Here is a 23,104-nt window from a genome sequence, read left to right as displayed (position 1 = left end):
CCACATTCACAGCATAGCCCACTTCACTGAGGGGCTAAAAGGTTAGTGAGACACTGGGCCTAGGAAGACTGCGTTGCCATGGCACTCACTGCCGTGGGATGCAGAGATGGGAATGAGTGGCACTGCTAGGGATACAGCTGGTTTGGCAAAAAAAAGGGGGGCCCTGGCAGTTGCCAGGACGCTAGGGGCAGGATCTACAGGCGGGGCTCCTGGAAATAAAGACTCCCAGAGGCAGTGCGGCGAAGGGAGGGGCGGAAGTGACGTCGTGTGGGGTGGGTCCAACCGCGCACAATGGGCCATGGAGTTCCCGTTCGATGTGGACGCGCTGTTCCCGGAGCGGATCACGGTGCTGGACCAGCACCTGAGGCCCCCAGCCCGCCGACCCGGAACCACAACGCCGGCCCGGTGACAGCTCAAACCCACCCCCTGCCCCTTTTCTCCCGGTTCCTCTCCAAACCTGGTCCAGGCACCACGCCCCCTTCTCACTGACTAGTGATCGCTCCTTTTGATGTCCTGGCCTGCCTTTTTGGTGACCTCTGACCCTGGGCCTAGTGGGATTGATCAGCGCTTGGATCTGTGACCTTTCACCCCGGCCCAAAATGTCCCAACCAAAGGATGTGGTTGACCCGGCCTTTCTGCTTCCTCACAATAACCTTAAGGGAGGAGGGAGTGTACCACCTTGAAAGGTGTGACAGAAGTTTGGGTTTCAGAAGCGTGGGGTGGGAAATCAGATTGGGAGACTTCCAGGCAAAGGCAGGGAGCGTTCAGTGTTAAACTTTGGTTGGAGTTGTGGCCCAGGTTCCCAGGACTGACTGCCCAGGACCCGCTAATTCAGTGAGTATCTGACTCTTTTATTTCTTCTCTTTCTCTAGTGTTGATCTACAGCAGCAAATTATGACCATTATAGATGAACTGGGCAAGGCTTCTGCCAAGGTACTAGAGAGGTTTTAGATGGAGTAAAGGGAGGACCTCTGTGGGGATGGTAGATAAGGGAGGCCTGGGTCCTTTGGAGGGACTTGCAGAAAGTCTGACTTAATCTTCCCTGCAGGCCCAGAATCTTTCCGCTCCCATCACTAGTGCATCAAGGATGCAGAGTAACCGCCATGTTGTTTATATTCTCAAAGACAGTTCAGGCCGACCGTGAGTGCCACATTCTCTTCCATCCCATTCTCTTAATTCCTTCCTCCCTCAGCCCTTCCCCCATCTTTGACTATCTCTTACAGATAGTTACCACTAGCCTGTTCATTATTTTCCCCGTTCTACAGGGCTGGAAAAGGAGCCATTATTGGTTTCATCAAAGTTGGATACAAGAAGCTCTTTGTACTGGTGAGTGTTACTGGAAGCCAGGAGTTCGTATACCTTGGTTCTTGAGAACAAAAGTGCTGGAGGTTAGGGGGCAGCAGAGATGCCGGGGGTCCTAAAACATTTTTATTGTTTCTCTCTTAGGATGATCGTGAGGCTCATAATGAGGTAGAACCACTTTGCATCTTGGACTTTTATATCCATGAGTCTGTGCAACGCCATGGCCATGGGCGAGAACTCTTCCAGTATATGTTGCAGGTATCACTTACCTCTTCACTGGTTCATCCAAACTAGGGACTCCTTTGCCATGAGCCCTTCCAGAAGCCCTGCCTCCCACCCCCCATATTCCTATGTCCTCCTATTCCCTTCCCAGGCTTCTGGCTTCCTGTTGGCATGCTTTCCCCATACTTCCTCCTACCTTGAGTCTCCTGTTCCCTGCAGAAGGAGCGAGTGGAACCGCACCAACTCGCCATTGACCGACCCTCACAGAAGCTGCTGAAATTCCTGAATAAACACTACAATCTGGAGACCACAGTGCCACAGGTTAGAAGTTTCAGAGAACAGATCCCCACTGAGCATTCCCATTGAATTTATTATTTATGGCAAAGAAGTAGTGACTTATTTCCTATCACATAGGTTTCATTTTCTACAACCAGGCTCTTTGTCTTGTGGTACCATCTCTCATCCTGTAGTGACTTCTTTCTCGTCTATTTTGAGATTTTTTTTTTTTTTTTTTTTTTTTGAGATGTAGCCTCGCTGTGTCGCCCAGGCTGGAGTGCAGTGGCGCAATCTCAGCTAACTGCAACTTCCACCTCCTGGGTTCAAGCACTTCTCCTGCCTCAGCCTCCTGAGTAGCTGGTACTACAGGCATCTGCCACCACACCCAGCTAATTTTTGTATTTTTAGTAGAGACAGGGTTTCACCATATTGGCCAGGCTGGTCGCGAACTCCTAACCTTGTGATCTACCCGCCTTGGCCTCCCAAAATGCTGGGATTACAGGTGTGAGCCACTGTGTGTCTGACTTTTTTTTTTTTTTTTTTGAGGCAGAGTCTCCTGCTGTTGCCCAGGCTGGAGTGCTGTGGCAGGATCTTGGCTCACTGCAGCCCAACTTCTGGCTCAAGCGATATTTCTGCCTCAGCCTCCTGAGTAGCTGAGACTACAGGCATGCACCACCATGCCTGACTAATTTTTTTATTTTTTGTAGAGATGAGGTCTCACTATGTTGCACTGGGTGGTCTTGAATTCCTAGGCTCAAGAGATCCACTTGCCTCAGCCTCCCAAAGTACTGGGATTACAGGCGTGAGCCACTGTACCCAGACTTATTTTGATTATTTACCACAAGTTGTTTCCTACACCGAATTTTTCTTTTTCTTTCCTTTTTTTTTTTTTTTTTTTTTTTTTTGGTGCATCACCCAGGCTGGATTGCGGTGGCGCAATCACAGCTCACTGCAATCTCTACCTCCGGGGTTCAAGTGATTCTCATGCCTCAGCCTCCTGAGTAGTAGGGATTACAGGCATGCGCCACCATGCCCAGCTAATTTTTGTATTTTTAGTAGATACAGGGTTTCACCACGCTGGTCAGACTGGTCTTGAACTCATGGCCTCAAGTGATCTGCCCACCTCGGCCTCCCAAAGTGCTGGGATTACAGGCATGAGCCACCGCACCCGACCCTTACCACTTTTTTTTTTTTCTTTTTTTTTTTTTTTTTTTTTTGAGACGGAGTCTTGCTCTGTCACCCAGGCTGGAGTGCAGTGGCCGGATCTCAGCTCACTGCAAGCTCTGCCTCCCGGGTTTACGCCATTCTCCTGCCTCAGCCTCCCGAGTAGCTGGGACTACAGGCGCCCGCCACCTCGCCCGGCTAGTTTTTTTGTATTTTTTAGTAGAGACGGGGTTTCACCGTGTTAGCCGGGATGGTCTCTCGATCTCCTGACCTCGTGATCCGCCCGTCTCGGCCTCCCAAAGTGCTGGGATTACAGGCTTGAGCCACCGCGCCCGGCCTTCTTTTTTTTTTTTAAGATGGAGTCGCTCTGTCGCCCAGACTGGAGTGCAGTGATGCAATCTCAACTCACTGCAAGCTCCGACTTCCAGGTTCACGCCATCCTCCTGCCTTAACTCCCCCTGTAGCTAGGACTACAGGCGCCCGCCACCACACCCAGCTAATTTTTTGTATTTTTAGTAGAGATTGGGTTTCAGGGTGTTAGCCAGGTTGTCTAGATCTCCTGACCTTATGATTCGCCCACCTCGGCCTCCCAAAGTGCTGTGATTACAGGCGTGAGCCACCGCGCCTGGCCCCTTATGACTAATTTTCAACCCAAATATAACCAGCTCATTTTCACTGCCTTGTTTTCACATAGTCCATTACTCATCTGGTCAGTCAATATTTATTAAGGGTCCAGAATAATATGCATTCCCTGTCCTCATGGAACTTTGGCCTAATATGGGGAAGGAGGTCTTGTTTATAACTAAGTGCAGCAAAATGTTACTAATGCTACCCATTCATCCAATAAACATCGAGTGCCTAGCAGTGTTCTGGGCACTAGGAATGCTTTACTCAATGAAACAGACAACAGCCTGGGCAACATGGCGAAACCCTGTCTCTACAAAAAATATAGAAAAAAAAATTTAGCCAGGCATGGTGGCACGTGCCTATAGTCCTAGCTACTTGGGAGGCTGAAATGGGAGAATCGCTTGAGCCTGGGAGGCAGAGGTTGTAGTGAGCCACAATTGTGCCACTGCACTACAGCCTGGGCAACAGAGAGAGACCCTGTCTCCAAAAAAAAACAAAAACAAAAGGCCAGGTGCGGTGCGATGGCCCACGCCTGTAATCCCAGCACTTTGGGAGGCTGACGTGGGCAAATACTTGAGGTCAGGAGTTTAAGACCGGCCGGGTCAACATGGTAAAACCCCATCTCTTGGCCGGGCGCGGTGGCTCAAGCCTGTAATCCCAGCACTTTGGGAGGCCGAGACGGGTGGATCACGAGGTCAGGAGATCGAGACCATCCTGGCTAACATGGTGAAACCCCGTCTCTACTAAAAAAAAAAATACAAAAAAAAACTAGCCGGGCGATGTGGCGGACGCCTGTAGTCCCAGCTACTCGGGAGGCTGAGGCAGGAGAATGGCGTGAACCCGGGAGGCGAAGCTTGCAGTGAGCTGAGATCCGGCCACTGCACTCCAGCCTGGGCGACAGAGTGAGACTCCTTCTCAAAAAAAAAAAAAAAAAAAAAAAAAAACCATCTCTATTAAAAATACAAAAATTAGCCGGACACGGTGGCTCACGCCTGTAATCCCAGCACTTTGGGAGGCGGAGGCGGGCGGATCACCTGAGGTCGGGAGTTCGAGACCAGCCTGACCAACATGGAGAAACCCTGTCTCTACTAAAAATACAAAATTGGCCGGACGTGGTGGCACATGCCTATAATCCCAGCTACTAGGGAGGCTGAGGCAGGAGAATCACTTGAACCTGGGAGGCGAAGGTTGCAGTGAGCCGTGATCGTGCCATTGCACTCTAGCCTGGGCAAACAAGAGTGAAACTCCGTCTGAAAAAAAAAAAAAAAAACAAAAATTAGCGAGACGTGGTGGCGGGTGCCTGTAATCCCAGCTACCCAAGAGGCTGAGGCAGGAGAATTACTCGAACCCAGGAGGCAGAGGTTGCAGTGAGCTGAGATTGCACCACTGCACTCCAGCCTGAGCAACAGAGTGAGATGCCATCTCAAAAAAAAAAAAAACAGGAAAAAGAAAAAGGGCTAGGCATGGTGGCTCACACCTGTAATCCCAGCACTTTGGGAGGCCAAGGTAGGTGGATCACCTTATATCAGGAGTTCGAGATCAGCCTGTTCAACATAGTGAAACCCTGTCTCTACTAAAAATATAAAAATTAACCGGGCATGATGGCGTGCGCCTGTAATCCTAGCTACTCAGAAGGCTGAGGCAGGAGAATCGCTTGAACCCCGGAGGCAGAGGTTACAGTGAGCCGAGATCGTGCTGCAGCACTCCAGCCTGGGGGACAAAGCGAGACTCTGTCTTGGAACAAAAAAGAAAAAGAAAGAAACAGACAAAAGTCCCTGTCTTAGTGGTGGAGCTTATATTCTAGCTGGAGAGACAAACATAATAGACAAGAATATGGTTAATAAGTGCTCTGGAAAAATGAGAACAAGTAAGGGTTTGGGAATACTCAGGTGGGCATGGGAGTATGTGGGATTGCAGGTTGAAAGGGGATCATCACTGAGAAAGTGTCATTTGAGCAATAACTGAAAGGAAGTAAGAATAAAAACCAAGGCTGGACGCGGTGGTTTACACCTGCAATCCTAGTACTTAGGGAGGCCAAGGTGGGTGGATCACTTGAGCCCAGGAGTTTGAGACTAGCCTAGGCAACATGGTGAAACCCCATCTCTACGAAAAAACAAAAAAATTAGCCAGGTGTGGTGGCAAGCACCTGTGTTCCCTACTTGGGGGTCTGAGGCAGGAGGATTGCTTAAGCCCAGGTGGCGGCTGCAGTGAGCCGAGATGGTACCACTGCACTCCAGCCTGGGTAACAAAGTGAGACTCTGTCTCAAAAAATAAAAAAAATTAAAAAAAAATAAGAGCCAAGAAATATCTGGAGAGAGAGCATCCCAGACAGAAAGTACCACCAGTGTATGGCTGTGAGGTGGGATGTACCTGAAACAGCAAATGGGCTGTGTCCAGAGCAGCATGAGTGAGTGGAGGAATATGGTAGGAGATGAGATCAGAGAGGTAATGGGGAAGGAAGGGCCTTATAGGCTACTGCAAACACTAGCTTTTATTTTAAGTAAAAAATAAGATCAGGCCAGGGGTGGTGACTCACACCTGTATCCCAGCACTTTGGGAGGCCGAGGTAGGCAGATCACCTGAGGTCTCTACTGAAAATACAAAAATTAGCTGGGTGTGGTGGCAGGTGCCTGTAATCCCAGATACTTGGGAGTCTGAGGCAGGATAATCACTTGAACAAGGAGGCAGGGGTTGCATTGAGCCGCTGAAATTGTACCACTGCACTCCAGCCTGGGCAACAGAGCAAGACTCCTAAAAAAAAAAAAAAAAAAAAAAAAGAGCCAGGTGTGGTGTCTTATGCCTGTAATCGCAGCACTTTGGGAGGCCAAGGCGGGTAGATCACAAGGTCAGGAGTTTGATACCAGCCTAGCCAATATGGTAAAACCCCATCTCTACTAAAAATACAAAAATTAGCTGGGTGTGGTGGTGGGCACCTGTAGTCCCAGCTACTTGGGGGGCTGAGGCAGGAGAATCGTTTGAACCCAGGAGGCAGAGGTTGCAGTGAGCTGAGATCGCACTATTGCACTCCAGTATGGATAACAGAGTGAGACTCCATCAAAGAAAAAAAAAATCACTTTGGCTGTGATCTTGATTTTTTCTTTTTTAACAAGATCACTTTGGCTGTTAAGAACAGGCAATAGCCAGGCGCAGTGGCTCACATCTGTAATCCTAGCACTTTGGGAGGCAGAGGCGGGTGGATTGCCTGAGGTCAGGACTTCAAGACCAGTCTGGCCAACATGGTGAAACCCTGTCTCTACTAAAAATACAAAAAAAAATTAGCCAGGCATGGTGGTACGTGCCTGTAATCCCAGCTATTCGGGAGACTGAGTCAGGGGAATTGCTTGAACCAAGGAGGTGGAGGTTGCAGTGAGCTGAGATCGCACAATTGCACTCCAGCCTGGCAACAGAGTAAGACCCTAACAAAAAAAGAAAAAAGAAAGAAAGAAAGAAAGAAAAGGCAATAAGGGAGCAAGAGTAGAAGCAAGTAAACTAATTAGCCAGCAACAATCCTGGTGAAAAATGATGGTGGCTCAGACCAAGGTGGTAGCAGTAGTGAAGGTAAAGAGTGGTCAAATTTTAAATATTTTGAAGGTAAAGCAAGTAAGATTTTCTGACAGATTGTATGTGGAGAAAGAGGACTTTAGGACAACCCCAAAGTCTGAGCAGCTGGAAGAATGAAGTTGCTTTAACTGAGATGGTAGGTAGACCAGCTTTGGAGGAAAATATTAGGAGTGCATTTTTAATATGTTAATTGGAGATGTCTGTGATATGTCCAGGTTTGAGTAGACAGTTGGATACTTCCCCAGAGATCAGGGAGGAGGTTTGGGGAGGAGTGTTTTCAGCATACATCTCGTATTTAAAGCAAAGAGACAGGATGTGATCACCATAGAAAGATTACAGATAGAGAAGCTACCCTGGCCGGGCATGGTGGCTCACGCCTGTAATCCCAGCACTTTGGGAAGCCAAGGCGGGTGGATCATGAGGTCAGGAGATCGAGACCATCCTGGCTAACACAGTGAAACCCCATCTCTATTAAAAATACAAAAAAAATTAGCCAGGCGTGGTGGTGGGCGCCTGTAGTCCCAGCTACTCGGGAGGCTGAGGCAGGAGAATGGCGTGAACCTGGGAGGCGGAGCTTGCAGTGAGCCGAGATCTTGCCACTGCACTCCAGCCTGGGCGACAGAGCGAGACTCTGTCTTGAAAAAAAAAAAAAAAAAAAGCTGCCCCTTTGGGCCCTCCCCTTGGGCCCTCTTTAAGAAGTGAGGACCCCCAACTGGCTGCTCTGAAAAGCCATCTTTGCATTGTTCCTGGTTCGGTGTCCTGCTCATGGCAGCCACCTCCGCCATGCGCTTCCTCTGCTGTCTCACAGTCTGGCAGCTTAATCGACATAGTCCCCAAACTCTTGCTTTCTTCTTAATCCCTTGCATCGGATCACCGCTGTGCTCCACCATGTCAGATGCAGTTGTGGACACAAGCTCCGAGATCACCACCAAGGACTTCAAGAAGTTGTGGAGGAGGCAGAAAGTGGAAGAGATGCCCATGCTAACAGGAACGCTAATGAGGAAAATGGGGAGCAGAAGACTGACAATGAGGTAGATGAAGAAGAGGAACAGGGTGGGGAGAAAGAGAAGGAAGAGGAAGGTGATGGTAAGGAAAAGAACAGAGATGAAAACGAAGCAGCTGAGGCGGTACGGACAAATGGGCAGCTGATGATGATGAAGATGACGATGTTGATCCTAAGCAGCAGAAGGCCGATGAGGATGATTAGAAAGCAAAAAAAGAAAAGTTAAACTTTAAATTAAAGCCACTGTGATCTATTCACCCTCCACTTCCCATCTCAGAATCTAAACGTGGTTGCCCTAGAGAGGCCTGCTTGCCCTCCAAAGGCAGTGTGACTGCAGATGACAGGCACTCGCCCCCACCCAACCCAATGCAGAGAATTTGCAACAGAGGAGGAAAAAAGAACCAAAACTTCCAAGGTCTTGCTTTTTTAGAAGTACTTTAAAAAGGAAGTTTGTATTTTTTATTTACATTTTATATTTTTGTACATATTGTTAGGGTCTTTTTCTTATTATTTCTTTGAGATGGAGGCTAGCTCTGTCACCAGGCTGGAGTGCAGTGGTGCGATCTTGGCTCACCGCAAGCTCCGCCTCCCGGGTTCAAGCGATTCTCCTGCCTCAGCCTCCTGAGTAGCAGGGATTACAGGCACCCGCCACCACACCCAACTAATTTTTGTATTTTTAGCAGAGACAGGGTTTCACCAGGTTGGCCAGGATGGTCTCGATCTGACCTTGTGATCCGCCCACCTCGGCCTCCCAAAGTGCTAGAATTACAGGCGTGACCCACCACGCTAGGCCAGGTCAGTCATTTTTAATGATCTCAGATGACCAAGCCAGCCTTTGGAGGGTTCTCTGTCTTACTTCTGACTTTACTTGTGGTATGACCATGCTTATTATAATCTCAAAGGAGGAAAAAAACCTTGCTTAAAAAAGAACAAAAGAAGAGTCTTATTCTGAGCATTCCAGTAGCTTTTTTAGTGTATGTAGTTAGCTGTACCATACACAGTTGGTTTGTGTGAGATGGTTAAAAAGGCCAAAGATAAAATGTTTCATTTATTTGCCTTTTTTGTCTATGAAATAGCTGCTTATTTATTTATTTAGGCCTATTTGATGTATGCGTGAAACAATATTGTCCAACAATAAACTCAAATTTTATTTTGCTGAGTTGTTCTAACAGCAACAAAAAGAAGTGAAGGAAGAGAAGACCAGCAAATGCAACCACAGAGTGACTAGTGAAGTAGATGAAACCTGAGGCCGGGTGTGGTGGCTCACACCTGTAATCCCAGCACTTTGAGAGGCCAAGTCGGGTGGATCACCTGAGGTCAGGAGTTCAAGACCAACATGGTGAAACCCCATCTCTACTAAAAATACAAAATTAGCCAGGCGAGGTGGCTCATGCCTGTAATCCCAGCTACTTGGGAGGCTGAGGCAGGAGAATCACTTGAACCTGGGAGGCGGAGGTTGCAGTGAGCAGAGATCATGCCATTGCACTCCAGCCTGGGCAACAAAAGTGAAACTCCATCTCAAAAAAAAAAAAAAAAAAGAAAAGAAAATTGAAAAGTAAGGTGACCTAAAAGGCCACTGAACAAAGTGTTCCCAGGAGGAAGGAATAGTTTACTGGGTCAAATGCTACTGATCAAGGAGCAAAGAGGTCTGAGAAGTTACTATTGGATTTATCTGCCTTAGGCTATTGGTGATCTTGATGAGCAGTTTTGGTGCAGCGGTGTGTGCAAGCCTGGACGCAGTGGGTCTTGTAGACTGAGAAGCTAGGAATGCAGCAAGAATAAGCCACTTTTTTAAATCCTGCTTTAAGAGGAATAGAAATAGAGCAAGAGCTGGAGGGTGAAGTGAATCAAGAGTTGATCCTTTTCAGATGGGAGAACAAATAGCATTAGAATGATTCAATAGAGAAAAATATTATTATTATGTCAGAGGAAGTGGGGAGAACTGTTGAAGTGATGTCATTGAGTGGGCAGGAGGGGTTGGGATTTGGTTGACAAGTTAGCCTTGGATAGGAACATGGACAATTAATCCATTGTAACATGATTTGATAGACGTGATTACAGAGGAGGCAAAAGGACATGGATTTGAGTGCTACCTTGGGCTGGGGGTTGGGTAAAGAAAGACGACATGTCTAATCTTAAAAGGCAAGTGTTTGTCAGGTGGACAAAAGGCTAAGGTGCCTTTTATGTAGAGAACTGGCATTAATAACGGCAGAAAGGTATTAAACTACCTTTCAGGCCAGGCACGGTAGCTCACGCCTGTAATCCCAGCACTTTGGGAGGCTGAGGCAGGTGGATCATGAGGTCAGAAGATTGAGACCATCCTGGCTAACACAGTGAAACCCCATCTCTACTAAAAATACAAAAAATATTAGCTGGGCCTGGTGGCGGGTGCTTGTAGTCCCAGCTACTCTGAGGCTGAGGCAGGAGAATGGGGTGAACTTGGGAGGCAGAGCTTGCAGTGAGCCGAGATCGCGCGACTGCACTCCAGCCTGGGCGACAAGAGTGAGATGCTGTCTCAAAATAAGTAAGTAAATAAATAAAAATAAACCACCTTTCAGGGTACTACAAGCAGTATGGTGCGGTTGGAGTGCTAAGCATGTGCTTGTTGGGGGAGGATGGGGATGGGTTGGTAGACATCACAGCAAGGTCAAGGCAAGGGATAGGCAGGGTCTTCCTACAGTATATTTTTCCATTAAGAGGCAGCAGAGAGCAGTGGAAGGAGCACAGTATTTTTTTTTTTTTTTTTTTTTGAGACGGAGTCTCACTCTGTTGCCCATGCTGGAGTGCAGTGGCGCAATCTCGGCTCACTGGAACCTCTGCGTCCTGGGTTCAGGCAATTTTCTTGCCTCAGCCTCCTGAGTAGTTGGGATTACAGGCGCCCACCACCACACCTGGCTAATTTTTGTGTTGATGAGGTTTCGCCATGTTGACCAGATGTCTCTAACTTCTGACCTGAAGTGATCCGCCCACCTCGGTCTCCCAAAGTGCTACGATTACAGCCATGAGCCGCCACACCTGGCCCTGGAGCACAATATTTGATATGAAACACATTACCCAGTTAACATGTAAGGCCAGAGCAGTGTAGAGTGTAAATAACAACTCATATTTCATGGGCTCTATGTGATATCTATATGCATCATCTCAGTGGATTCTTGCACATCTTTTTGAGGTGGGTACTATTATTAAACCTATTTTGGGTTTATACAAATTAGTGACTTAACCAAATTCACACAGCCAGTAAACAGTAGAGTCCACATTTGAACCCATAGCCATTTGCACCCAGTGAACTTTTTTTTTTTTTTCTTTCTGAGGCAAGGTCTTGCTCTATTGCCTAGGCTGGAGTGCAGTGGCAATATCATGGCTCACTGCAGTCTCTACCTCCTAAGCTCAAGAGATCTTCCCTACCAGCCTGGCCAACATGGCGAAACCCCATCTCTATTAAAAATACAAAAATTAGCTGGGTGTGGTGGCACGTGACTATAATCCCAGCTACTCAGGAGGCTGAGACAGGAGAAGAGCTTGAACCTGGGAGGTGGAGGTTGCAGGGAGCCAAGATTACACCATCGCACTCCAGCTTGGGCAATTCTGTGTTTAAAAAAAAAAAAAAAAAAAAAAAGGCCGTACACAGTAGCTCGCCCCTGTAACCCCAGCACTTTGGAAGGTCAAGGCGGGCGGATCATGAAGTCAAGAGATCAAGACCATCCTGGCCAACATGGTGAAACCCTGTCTCTACTAAAAATATAAAAATTAGCTGGGTGTGGCGGCGCATGCCTGTAGTCCCAGCTACTCAGAAGGCTAAGGCAGAAGAATCGCTTGAACCCAGGAGGTGGAGGTTGCAGTGAGCTGAGATCTTGCCACTGCAGTCCAGCCTGGCAACAGAGCAAGACTCCGTCTCAAAAAAAAAAGAGATCTTCCCACCTCAGCCTCCCAAGTAGCTGGGACTACAGGTGTGAGCCACCATGCCTGGCTAATTTTTTTTTTTTTTTTTTTTTTTTTGAGACGGAGTCTCGCTCTGTTGCCCAGGCTGGAGTGCAGTGGCGCGATCTTGGCTCACTGCAAGCTCCGCCTCCCAGGTTCACGCCATTCTGCTGCCTCAGCCTCCCAAGTAGCTGGTACTACAGGCACCCACCACCACGCCTGGCTAATTTTTTGTATTTTTAGTAGAGATGGGGTTTCACCATGTTAGCCAGGATGGTCTCGATCTCCTGACCTCGTGATCCGCCTGCCTTGGCCTCCCAAAGTGCTGGGATTATAGGCATGAGCCACTGCGCCCAGCTCATGCATGGCTAATTTTTAAAAATATTTTTGTAGAGATGAGGTCTTGCTATATTGCCCAGGCTGGTCTTGAACTCCTGGGCTCAAGCTATCCACATGAGCCACCATGCCCAGCCCCCAGTAAACTTTTTTTTTTTTGAGATGCAGTCTCACCTGTCACCCAGGCTGAAGTGCAGTGGTGCAATCTCAGCTCACTACAGCCTCTCCCTCCTGGGGTCAATCGATTCTCCTGCCTCAGCCTCCTGAGTAGCTAAGATTACAGGCGCACGCCACCATGCCCAGCTAATTTTTGTATTTTTAGTAGAGACAGGGTCTCGAACTCCTGACCTCAAGTGATCCACCCACCTTGGCCTCCCAAAGTGTTGGGATTACAGGCGTGATCCACTGCACCCGGCCCCAAGTAAACTCTTAATGACTACACTATTTTCCTGGCTGAAACACTGCAACTGGAATCAGAAGTCTGAAAGTTGAGGCCCAGCCCTGCCACTTGTACCTACTTGGCATTGGCCAAGTGAAGCCATGTCTCCAAGGCTGTATTTCCCCCCATCTTTCTTTTTTTTCTTTTTTTTTGAGATGGAGTCTCGCTCTGTCGCCCATTCTGGAGTGCAGTGGCGCAATCTCGGCTCACTGCAAGCTCCACCTCCTGGGTTCACACCATTCTCCTGCCTCAGCCTCCCAAGTAACTGGGACTACAGGTGCCCGCCACCATGCCTGGTTAATGTTTTTTTTTTGTATTTTTAGTAGAGACGGGGTTTCACCGTGTTAACCAGGATGGTCTCGATCTCCTGACCTCGTGATCCACCTGCCTCGCCCTCCCAAAGTGCTGGAATTACAGGCGTGAGCCACCACGCCTGGCCTGTCTTTTCACTTTCTTAGTGAAAAATGAAGCATTAGATTTTTTTTATTTATTTATTTATTTTTATTTTTATTTTTTTTGAGACAGAGTCTCACTTTGTCTCCCAGGCTGGAGTACAGTGGCACGATCTCAGCTCACCGCAACCTCCACCTCCTGGGTTCAAGTGATTCTTCTGCCTCAGCCTCCTGAGTAGCTCGGACTACAGGTGTGCACCACCATACCCGGCTGATTTTTGTATTTGTAGTAGAGACGGGGTTTCGCCATGTTGGCCAGGCTGGTCTTGAACTCCTGAAATATTTTTATTTTGATGGAGTACAGTTTATCTTTTTCTTTTGTTTCTTGTGCATTGGTGTCATATTTAAGAAACTTGCCAGCCGGGCGCGGTGGCTCACGCCTGTAATCCCAGCACTTTGGGAGGCTGAGACGGGCGGATCACGAGGTCAGGAGATCGAGACCATCCTGGCTAACACGGTGAAACCCTGTCTCTACTAAAAATAGAAAAAAATTAGCTGGGCGTAGTGGCCGGCGCCTGTAGCCCCAGCTACTCTCGGGAGGCTGAGGCAGGAGAATGGCGTGAACCCGGAGGCGGAGCTTGCAGTGAGCCAAGATCGCGCCACCGCACTCCAGCCTGGGTGACTGAGCAAGACGCCATCTCAAAAAAAGAAAAAAAAAAAAAAACCTGCCAACTGGGTGCAGTGGCTCACGCCTGTAATCCCAGCAGTTTAGGAGGCCGAGGTGGGCGGATCATGAGGTCAAGAGATCAAGACCATCCTGGCCAACATGCTAAAACCGCGTCTCTACTAAAAGTACAAAAAATTAGCTGGGCTTGGTGGCGCACACCTGTAGTCCCAGCTACTTAGGAGGCTGAGGCAGGAGAATCGCTTGAACCTGGGAGGCAGAGGTTGCAGTGAGCCAAGATTGTGTCACTGCACTCCAACCTGGCGACAGAACAAGACTCCATCTAAAACAACAAAAAAAGAAACTTGCCTAATCCAAGGTCAAGAAGACTTCCCCCTGTTTCATTCTAATAATTCATAATTTTAGCTTTTATTTATTTTATTTATTTATTTATTTGAGATGGAGTCTCACTCTGTGGCCCAGGCTGGAGTGCAGTGACATATCTCAGGCTCACTGCAACCTCCGCCTCCCAGGCTCAAGCGATTCTCATGCCTGAGCCTCCTGAGTAGCTGGAATTACAGGCATGCGCCACCACACCCGGCTAATTTTTGTATTTTTAGTAGAGATGGGGTTTCACCATGTTGGCCAGGCTGGTCTCAGACTTCTGACCTCATGATCCACCCACCTCGGCCTCTCAAAGTGCTGGAATTACAGACATGCCACTGCACCTGGCCAGTTTTAGCTTTTACATTTAGGTCTTTGATCTCTTGAGTTAGTTTTTGCCTATGGTATGAGGTGTAGAGATCAAAATAAATAATCTTGCACATGGATATTCAGTTGTCCAAGCACCACTCGTTGAAGAGGCTGTTCTTTTCCCATTGAATTGTCTTGGCACCCTTGTCAAAAGTCAATTGACCAGAGATATATGGGTTTATTTCTGGATTCTCAATCCATTCTTTTGATCAATATGTTGATCCTTAGGCCACTACCACAGTTTTGATTACCATAATTTTGTAGTAAGTTTTGAAATCAGGAAGTGTCAATTCTCCAGCTTTGGTTTCTCTTTTTCTTTTTTTTTTTTTTTTTTTTTTTTTTGAGACGGAGTCTCGCTGTGTCTCCCAGGCTGGAGTGCAGTGGCGTGATCTCGGCTCACTGCAAGCTCCGCCTCCCGGGTTCACGCCATTCTCCCGCCTCAGCCTCCCAAGTAGCTGAGACTACAGGCGCCCGCCACCACGCCCGGCTAGTTTTTTGTATTTTTAGTAGAGACGGGGTTTCACCATGTTAGCCAGGATAGTCTCGATCTCCTGACCTCATGATCCACCCGCCTCGGCCTCCCAAAGTGCTGGGATTACAGGCTTGAGCCACCGCGCCCGGCCTCTCTTTTTCTTTTTTGAGACAGGGTCTCACTCTGTCACCCAGGGTAGAGTGCAGTGCAGTGGAGCAATCTCGGTTCACTGCAACCTCTAGCAATCCTTCTACCCCAGCCCCTTGAGCAGCTGGAACCACAGGCATGCGCTACCAGTTCTGGCTAGTTTTTGTATTTTTGGTAGAGATGGGGCTTCACCATGTTTTGCAGGCTGGTCGCAAACACCTGAATTCAAGCAATCTGCCTGCCTTGGCCTCCCAAAGTGCTGGGATTACAGGTGTGAGCCACCATGCCCAGTCTGTTCTTTTTCAAGATTGCTTTGGCTATTTGAGGTCCTTTGCAATTTCTTGTGAACTTTAGGATCAGCCTTTTGGGGTCTGAGTTTTTTATTGAGTCTATTATCAAAGACAAGAAGGTTGGCTTTTGTTCCTCCTCCTATGATTTTCCTAACACAGGTTTCTGTACCTAAGTATGTGCTGAGTGGCCAGCAGACAGCTATACAGTCGTGCTTATCGTGACATTTCAGTCAGTGGCAGACCGCGTATGTAACAATGGCCCCATAAGATGATAATACCGTATTTTTACTGTACCTTTTTATTTTTTTTTTGAGATGAAGTCTCGCTCAGTCGCCTGGGTTGTAGTGGCACGATCTCAGCTCACTGCAACCTCCGCCTCCAGGGTTCAAACGATTCTCCTGCCTCAGCCTCCCGAGTAGCTGGGATTACAGGCGGGCACCACTACGCCCAGCTAATTTTTGTATTTTTAGTAGAGACGGGCTTTCATCACGTTGGTTGGCCAGGATGGTCTTGATCTCTTGACCTCGTTATCCACCCGCCTCAGCCTCCCAAAGTGCTGGGATTACAGGCGTGAGCCACCACGCCTGGCCTTTACTGTACCTTTTCTATGTTTAGGTAAGTATAGATACATCTGCTGAACCATTATGTTAGAATTGCCTACAGCTGGCTAACCATGGTAGCTCATGTCTATAATCCCAGGACTTTGGGAGGCTGAGGCAGAAGGATCGCATGAGCCCAGGAGTTTGAGACCGGCCTGGGCAACATAGTGAGACCCCCATCTCTACAAAAAGTTTAAAAAAAAAATAGTAGCCAGATGTGGTGGCATGCACCTGTGGTCCTAGCTACTCGGGAGGCTGAGGTGGGAGAATCATTTAAGCCCAGGTTGATGGTGCAGTGAGCTGTGATGGCACCACCGCACTCCAGCCTAGGCAACACAGCGAGACCCTGCCTCTCAAAAAAAAAAAAAAAATTGCCTCCAGCATTCAGTATAGTAACATGCTGTACAGGTTTGTAGCCTAGGAGCAATAGGCTGTACAACATCGTCTGGGTGTGTTGTAGGCTGTAGTGTCTAGATTTATGTAAGTACACTCTGTGATGTTCACACAATGAAATCACCCAATGACGTATTTCTCAGAATGTATCTCCATCGTTAAGTGATGCTGATTATATTTTGTTTGTTTCATCTTCTAGGTGAACAACTTTGTGATCTTTGAAGGCTTCTTTGCCCATCAACATCGTAAGTTTTCTCACCTTTTGTTGGTCATGTAGTCGGGGTGAGGGAAAGGAAAGAGCTGGACTCTTGGTCCTGCCGGCCCCTCACTGAGGGACCCCGCCGCTTCCTTCCTCACAGGGCCCCCTGCTCCCTCTCTGAGGGCAACTCGACACTCTCGTGCTGCTGCAGTCGATCCCACGCCCACTGGTAAAGCCTGTATTGAAGGGGTGGAACTGTAGTGCAGTGATGGCTACTTAATCTAGACACCACGGGGTACAGTGCCATCTGTGGGCAATTTGGGAAAATTCTAAAGCAACCCAAGTCTCCAGCAGTCATGCCTGTTTGCCTTTGCCCTCATGGGAGCTCAGTGCATTTTATATTTGGCAAGACTTTTAACTAAGCAAGCTCACTGGGAGCCTGTTTGACAACTGATATCAATGGACCCTCTTGCTAGTTCAGATCCATCAACATAGGCCAGAGTCAGGCTCCTTTGTAAACCCCAGGCTTCTGTCAGCCAATGAGGGACATGCTGGTGCAAACAGCCCTTCCATATGCAGTCAAATAGTGACACAAATGGCCCAAAATTTAAATGTTAGTTTTAGAAGATAACACTCAGAATTTATAACATTTCCAACCAGATAATGAAATTGATATGGAGAAACCAAACCTCAGAGGCACTAAAATGCTGTCCAGATTCCCCATCCCATACACACACACACACAGGCACATACTTACTGACAGTCGGAGCCCCACTCCTTCCTCTTCCTCACCACCTCCACCTTACCAACTTCTGACGGCCGTACAGTGCTTGCTTGCACAGAAGAGCCCCCTTCCTGAGCTGGCTCTGTGGCCAGGAATGGGAGTAACCACCATCCAAAGAACAGTCTGTAACCAGCTATGAACATCACAGTGTCAGGCACTGAGAGGCACCTCAACTCGCTTTGGTTTCCAAGGCTTCTCCCATTTAACTCATGCAGAACCACAGGCTGTGAAACAGAGTGAGGGCCAACAAGGATGGTGAGGACTCAGGCCTGCAGGGGAGGGTGCTGTGGATAAAGCTTAAGTGAATTTGCTGAGAAGTCTTTCATTTGCCACACATACATGGTAGAGAATCTCTTGAGAGGGAAAGCCGGGAGCAAGCAGAAAAGTGAGGAGGGGGAGGCTGAACTTTGGACATAATGTCAGCCTCCTGTTTACTCTGATAGCTCCTTTTCAGATGCCCATATTTATTTTCTCCTCATCCTTTTTTTTTTTTAACCTAATAAAACTTCAGTCTCTTCCCATTTTCGTATAGGAAGGAGAAATTCTGGCCTCCTTCCAAACCTCCCTTGAACTCTCCAGAGCAATTCCTGATTAACCAAGGGCTTTGTCCATCTCATCCAGAGGAACCCAGGGTCCTTGTTGGCCCGGCTGGGACCATTCCACTGCCCCAGAATCCCAGGGGGCCGTGACAGCACCCACTGACAGTAAGAGCTTGCTCCCCTTTGCTGCCCTTCTCCTGCATCTCCCAGGCCCCCAGAGTCTCCCCTTAGATCTTTCTCCCTAGCTCTGTGTTTGGCCTACTCCTTCTGGCTCTCCTCAAAAGTGTTCCACATTCCCCTCAAATTCCCTTTTGGTGTGCTGGCATTGCCACGGTGCTGCTCCTGCAAGTTCCCAGGAGGAACTATGGTGTCAGGGAGCACAAGTTTGGGGTTGTGGGCTAGTGGCTGGGAGGAGGGGTGCAAAGTATGTCTTCTTACACTTACCCTGTCTGTGTCCCCTCCACTACCAGCTCCAGCAAGGAAGCTGCCACCCAAGAGAGCAGAGGGAGACATCAAGCCATACTCCTCTAGTGACCGAGAATGTAAGAGGGGCAAGGGTTGGGTGTCTGGGCCTGGGAGACCTTAAACAAGGGAAGAGAATGTTCAGGGGACCCAGGGGAAGGATTCGTTCTTTCTAAAGACTCAGATTTCTTGGGCCAGGTGTGGTGGCTCATGCCTGTAATCCCAGCACTTTGAGAGGCCAAGGCGGGCAGATTGCCTGAGTCCAGGAGTTCAAGAACAGCCTGGCCAACATGGTGAAACCCCGTCTCTACTAAAAATATAAAAATTAGCTGGGCGCGGTGGCACATGCCTGTAATCCCAGCTACTTTGGGAGGCTGAGGCAGGAGAATGGCTTGAATCTGGGAGGCAGAAGTTGCAGTGAGCCAAGATTGTGCCACTGCACTCCAGCTTGGGTGACAGCGAGACTCCGTCTCAAAAAAGAAAAAAAAAAAAAAGACTCAGATTTCTCTTTTTTTGTACCCAAACCTTTACTGTCATGACCCTCTGTCTTCCCTCTTTTTTCTTCTTTTTCTGTCTTGCTCTTCATTCTCCCTGTCCCCAGTTCTGAAGGTAGCTGTGGAGCCTCCTTGGCCCCTAAACAGGGCCCCTCGCCGTGCCACACCTCCAGCCCACCCACCCCCCCGATCCAGCAGCCTGGGAAACTCACCAGAACGAGGTCCCCTCCGCCCCTTTGTGCCAGAGCAGGAGCTGCTGCGTTCCTTGCGCCTCTGCCCCCCACACCCTACCGCCCGCCTTCTGCTGGCTGCTGACCCTGGGGGCAGCCCAGCCCAACGTCGTCGTACCAGGTAATAGGAGTTGAAGGGGTAAGGAGCCTCACAACTATCAAAGAGGATGTTAGAAATGACAAAGGTTAATTTGAATCCATCAGAGAGATGGATCAGTAAGATGGGTGGATTGGGGAGGTCCTGACACCTTTCACGAAAAATATTTGTGCAAGTGATCTGGGAAAAAAACACAGTGAAGGAGCAGAATAGGACCTTATATGGAGCCTAGGGACCCTGGCTTTAATGTGAAAGTTATGTGGAACAGTAGGAAGAACACCGAGATCCGTCGAGTTGGGGGAACGGAGCCTTCTAAGATTGGGGAAATCTTTGCTTAATACTTGCTGGGGAAGGGGCAGTGCCTGACACAGAGTGGGGAGCCACTGGCTTGTGTGCCAAGAGTCCATCGCAGCAGGCTGGGAGTGGGCATTTCCTTTATTTCTCTCCCTAGCTTTCTCTTCACCTCTGACTTCTCTGTTTTTCTCTCCCCCCCTCCCCCGCCCATTTCTCCTCTCCCTTCCTCCCATCCATAACATCCTTCCACAGCTCCCTTCCCCGCTCTGAGGAGAGTCGATACTGACAGCTACCCTCTCCCTTCCCTGGGAGACCTGGGGTGGGCAGAGACCCCCTCCCTGAGAACCTCACACCTACTCTTCCATTGCATCCTGTAGGACCCAGTGGAACCTGACAGAGCCCACAGGATTCCCTCTTCTACTTTCTTAGACAATAGGGATGTCAGGGTCTCAAATTGCCTAACACTTTGTAGCTTTTCTTACCACAAAAGCACCCCTTCTGTCCTAACTTGGGCTCTGAATACTTTCCCCACAGACAGCCTGATCTGTTGCCAGACCTCTTGGTTGGATGGCTCATACATTTATCTAGAGAAGCACACTCTTGCTTGCTGTCAAACTTCAGAACACCATAGAAGGTCTAAGGGCGTCCTGTGTCAGGGAAACTTTTTAAGGAATTTCATCCATGGGATAAACCCCATATTCCCTCTAGTGTCTACGGGTGGCTCTAATACTGCTTTGTGCTGCCTGCCACACTTGCCCTTTGAGCCTGTGAATGGCCGCCAGTGAGCAAGCTCTGCTTCAGAGCAGTCTAGTTAGGTAGAACAGGGACTTACCAGCTTCCCAAAGGGATCTACTCAACATTGCCAAACTCTTCATTTCCACACTTTGTGTAGGTGTCAGGGAACCCCAAACTGGTGTTGCTTTGGGGTCTCTAAAGGAGACTGGCTGACATCACCATTTCCCCCAGATCCAGATTCTCTGAGGGAAGTTGTTTCTTGAGAGTAGATCCAGAGTCTCAAGGATCTGTTAGATCCTGGAATCCCCTCTTGCATCCATCCCTCCCTGGTAGCTAGATGCCGATATACTCCTGTCTTGTGAGATTGTCGAGATGAGATGGGGGACCACTCTTCCCCTGTCCTTCCTCTCTCCTTTTCTCCATAGCAAGGATGACCTTCCCTGCTCCATGCCCAGAGTATAGCTAGATCCCTTCCCCTCCCTACCCTCTGAATGTGCTAGATCAGGTACCCCACTGTGTTTCCTGAAATCCTTGGGAGCCGGATCTCCCCTTCTCCCCTACTCTTCCTTTTTCTTCTCCCTCTCAGTGTTGTCTGAATAAAGTGTGAATTCTTTTGTGTTTTCTAAATTGACATTTTCAATGAAAAAAAGAATCACAAAAAAAAAAGTTGTCAGCCTCATTTGTGCGTCACCCCTTATTTTCCTGGGACCTCAGGACCTCCGTCCCTCTCATTTCTAGATCTGCACATCTTTTACCCAAGAGCCTCAGAGCTCCCGGGTCTGGTGTCTGCCTATACCCATCTGCACTGTTAGTCCTCCTGCAGATTCTGTGTCTCCTTTCATGTAGGTGCTGGATCCCTGTGTGTGGGATGTCAACATCTCTGGATCCACTAATTACCTCCTGCCTACTGTATTCCTCTTCCCTCTCTGATTACTGCTCCACTAAACCGCTGGATCTCTCTCAAGACAAACCCTTACCTCCACTGAGAGTGTAACACAATCTGTCACCCTATTTACAGAGGCCCCCTTCCTTTTCCTCCTAAATTCAAAATTCAGCTTGTCACTTCCTATTTCCCTCTGGTCTAAGGAATCTTTTTTTTTTTTTTTTTTTTTTTGAGATGGAGTCTTGCTCTATTGCCAGACTGGAGTGCAGTGGCACAATCTTGGCTCACTGCAACCTCTACCTCCTGGGTTCAAGCGATTCTCCTGCCTCAGCCTCCCGAGTAGCTGGGATTACAGGAGTGCACCACTGTGCCCAGCTAGTTTTTGTATTTTTAGTAGAGACGGGGTTCCACCATGTTGGCCAGGATGGTCTTGATCTCCTGATCGCGTGATCCGCCTGCCTTGGCCTCCCAAAGTGCTGGGATTACAGGCATAAGCCACTGCACCCAGCCTGGTCTAAGGAATCTTATACTTAAGCTAACCCTGTTTTCCAAACCAAACACCAGAGTACCTGATCCAACACATTTTTGACCACATGTGAGTCTATTCTTATGACATGATTTGGATCATACCTAGCCATATATTTAACACATTACATCAACTAGAAAGAATAGAGCAATAAATCAGAAGCACTCCAGAAAATCTTGGGTATAAAATCAACTTCCCCTGCCCTTTTCTGGGACACAGCTTTGATTAAAACCCGTTAGGAATGATAATTACCCCCTTCTCTTTGTTCCTGTGCTATTCCCTTTACTCCTCTCCTCTGATTCTTACATACCCACCCATTTTTCATCCAGTAGCCTCCTTCCCATCATCTCCCATTTCTTCTACAGGGGGACTCCCCCAGGTCTGGTAGCCCAAAGCTGCTGCTACAGCCGCCATGGGGGGGTGAATTCCTCATCCCCCAATACAGGTAAGTATTTACTCCTCCCTACCCTCAAATCAAGTAGGCCGCATTCACTATCTACTCCTGCCTTCCCATTCACATGCCTGGTATTTCCACAGGCAACCAAGACTCCAAGCAGGGAGAACAGGAAACAAAGAATAGGTGAGGTCTAAACCCCTCCCCTAACAGCCTCCCACCACCATCTGACTCCCTAACATCACTCTTAGCCACTTCATTGCCTACTCCTGAATCTTACTGTATTAACTGAACACCAGCTCCTCCCACAATTCCTTCCACCTTACATCCTGCAAGCCCCTTTCCCCCACAGGTTCAACTCTGGCACTTCCCTTTGGAATACAGGTTCTCTGGGAGGTTTTAAATTTGGACATAGCACTAATGGTTCCAGCCTTATACCCATCATGTGTCCTACATTAAAACTTGCCCCGAGACCTTGAAGAGTCTGTAATCTTAATTTCCTCTTTAGTATTCCTATAACCCAGTCTCCATCTCCCCACCTACCAGGTCTGCCAGTGAGGAGCAGGCCTTGTCACAGGACGGGTCTGGGGAGAAGCCTGTGCACACAGCTCCTCCACAGGCCCCGGCCCCGGCCCCACCAGCCCAGTCCTGGACAGTGGGTGGGGACATACTCAACGCCAGGTTCATTCGAAACCTGCAGGAACGTCGCAGCACCAGGCCTTGGTGACCGCAGCCCCGTCCCATATCTTCAAAGTGTTATTTCTCCCTCACTACAGGAAAGAGCCAAAGCCCAACCCTCATAACAGATGGATTCATTCATTCATTCATTCATTCATTCAGCAGCCTTATCAGATTCAAGTCATTTGTATCTTTTAACCAGACCAATAAAAGTATTTATTTTTATCACAA

At 48.4% G+C, this 23,104-nt stretch overlaps 1 protein-coding gene and 1 pseudogene across 8 annotated transcripts; both read left to right on the top strand.

Annotated features, from left to right (window-relative positions):
* The first annotated feature begins 252 nt into the window (after nucleotides 1-252).
* Nucleotides 253-23,104, top strand: LOC105498610 (alpha tubulin acetyltransferase 1). 8 transcript variants are annotated; one of them, XM_011770783.2, is made up of 13 exons: nucleotides 253-405; nucleotides 873-933; nucleotides 1,049-1,140; nucleotides 1,266-1,326; nucleotides 1,447-1,560; nucleotides 1,744-1,845; nucleotides 16,758-16,803; nucleotides 16,918-16,986; nucleotides 18,551-18,622; nucleotides 19,144-19,387; nucleotides 22,167-22,246; nucleotides 22,339-22,381; nucleotides 22,742-23,104. In XM_011770783.2, exons 1-13 carry the CDS (start codon nucleotides 299-301, stop codon nucleotides 22,920-22,922), a joined length of 1,272 nt encoding a protein of 423 aa, XP_011769085.2. In that variant the 5' UTR covers nucleotides 253-298; the 3' UTR covers nucleotides 22,923-23,104. The 8 variants fall into 8 exon arrangements, with proteins under 8 accessions (XP_011769085.2, XP_011769083.2, XP_011769084.2 ...); XM_011770785.3 differs by having other exon boundaries at nucleotides 260-686; XM_011770781.3 differs by having other exon boundaries at nucleotides 22,167-22,381.
* On the top strand, nucleotides 1,856-12,107 carry LOC139363459 (prothymosin alpha-like; annotated as a pseudogene).

Source organism: Macaca nemestrina, chromosome 5 (assembly GCF_043159975.1).
Source record: "Macaca nemestrina isolate mMacNem1 chromosome 5, mMacNem.hap1, whole genome shotgun sequence".
NCBI lineage: Eukaryota > Metazoa > Chordata > Mammalia > Primates > Cercopithecidae > Macaca > Macaca nemestrina.
This window is presented reverse-complemented; position numbering and strand designations above follow the sequence as displayed.

What these genes read in the sequence shown, in the direction of transcription:
- LOC105498610 (XM_011770781.3), top strand. Translation starts at nt 299, where the DNA reads ATGGAGTTCCCGTTCGATGTGGACGCGCTGTTCCCGGAGCGGATCACG. An exon ending in TGGGCAAGGCTTCTGCCAAG is followed by an intron (nt 934 to 1,048) that starts GTACTAGAGAGG and finishes TCTTCCCTGCAG; the next exon opens with GCCCAGAATCTTTCCGCTCC. An exon ending in GCCCAACGTCGTCGTACCAG is followed by an intron (nt 19,388 to 22,166) that starts GTAATAGGAGTT and finishes TTTCTTCTACAG; the next exon opens with GGGGACTCCCCCAGGTCTGG.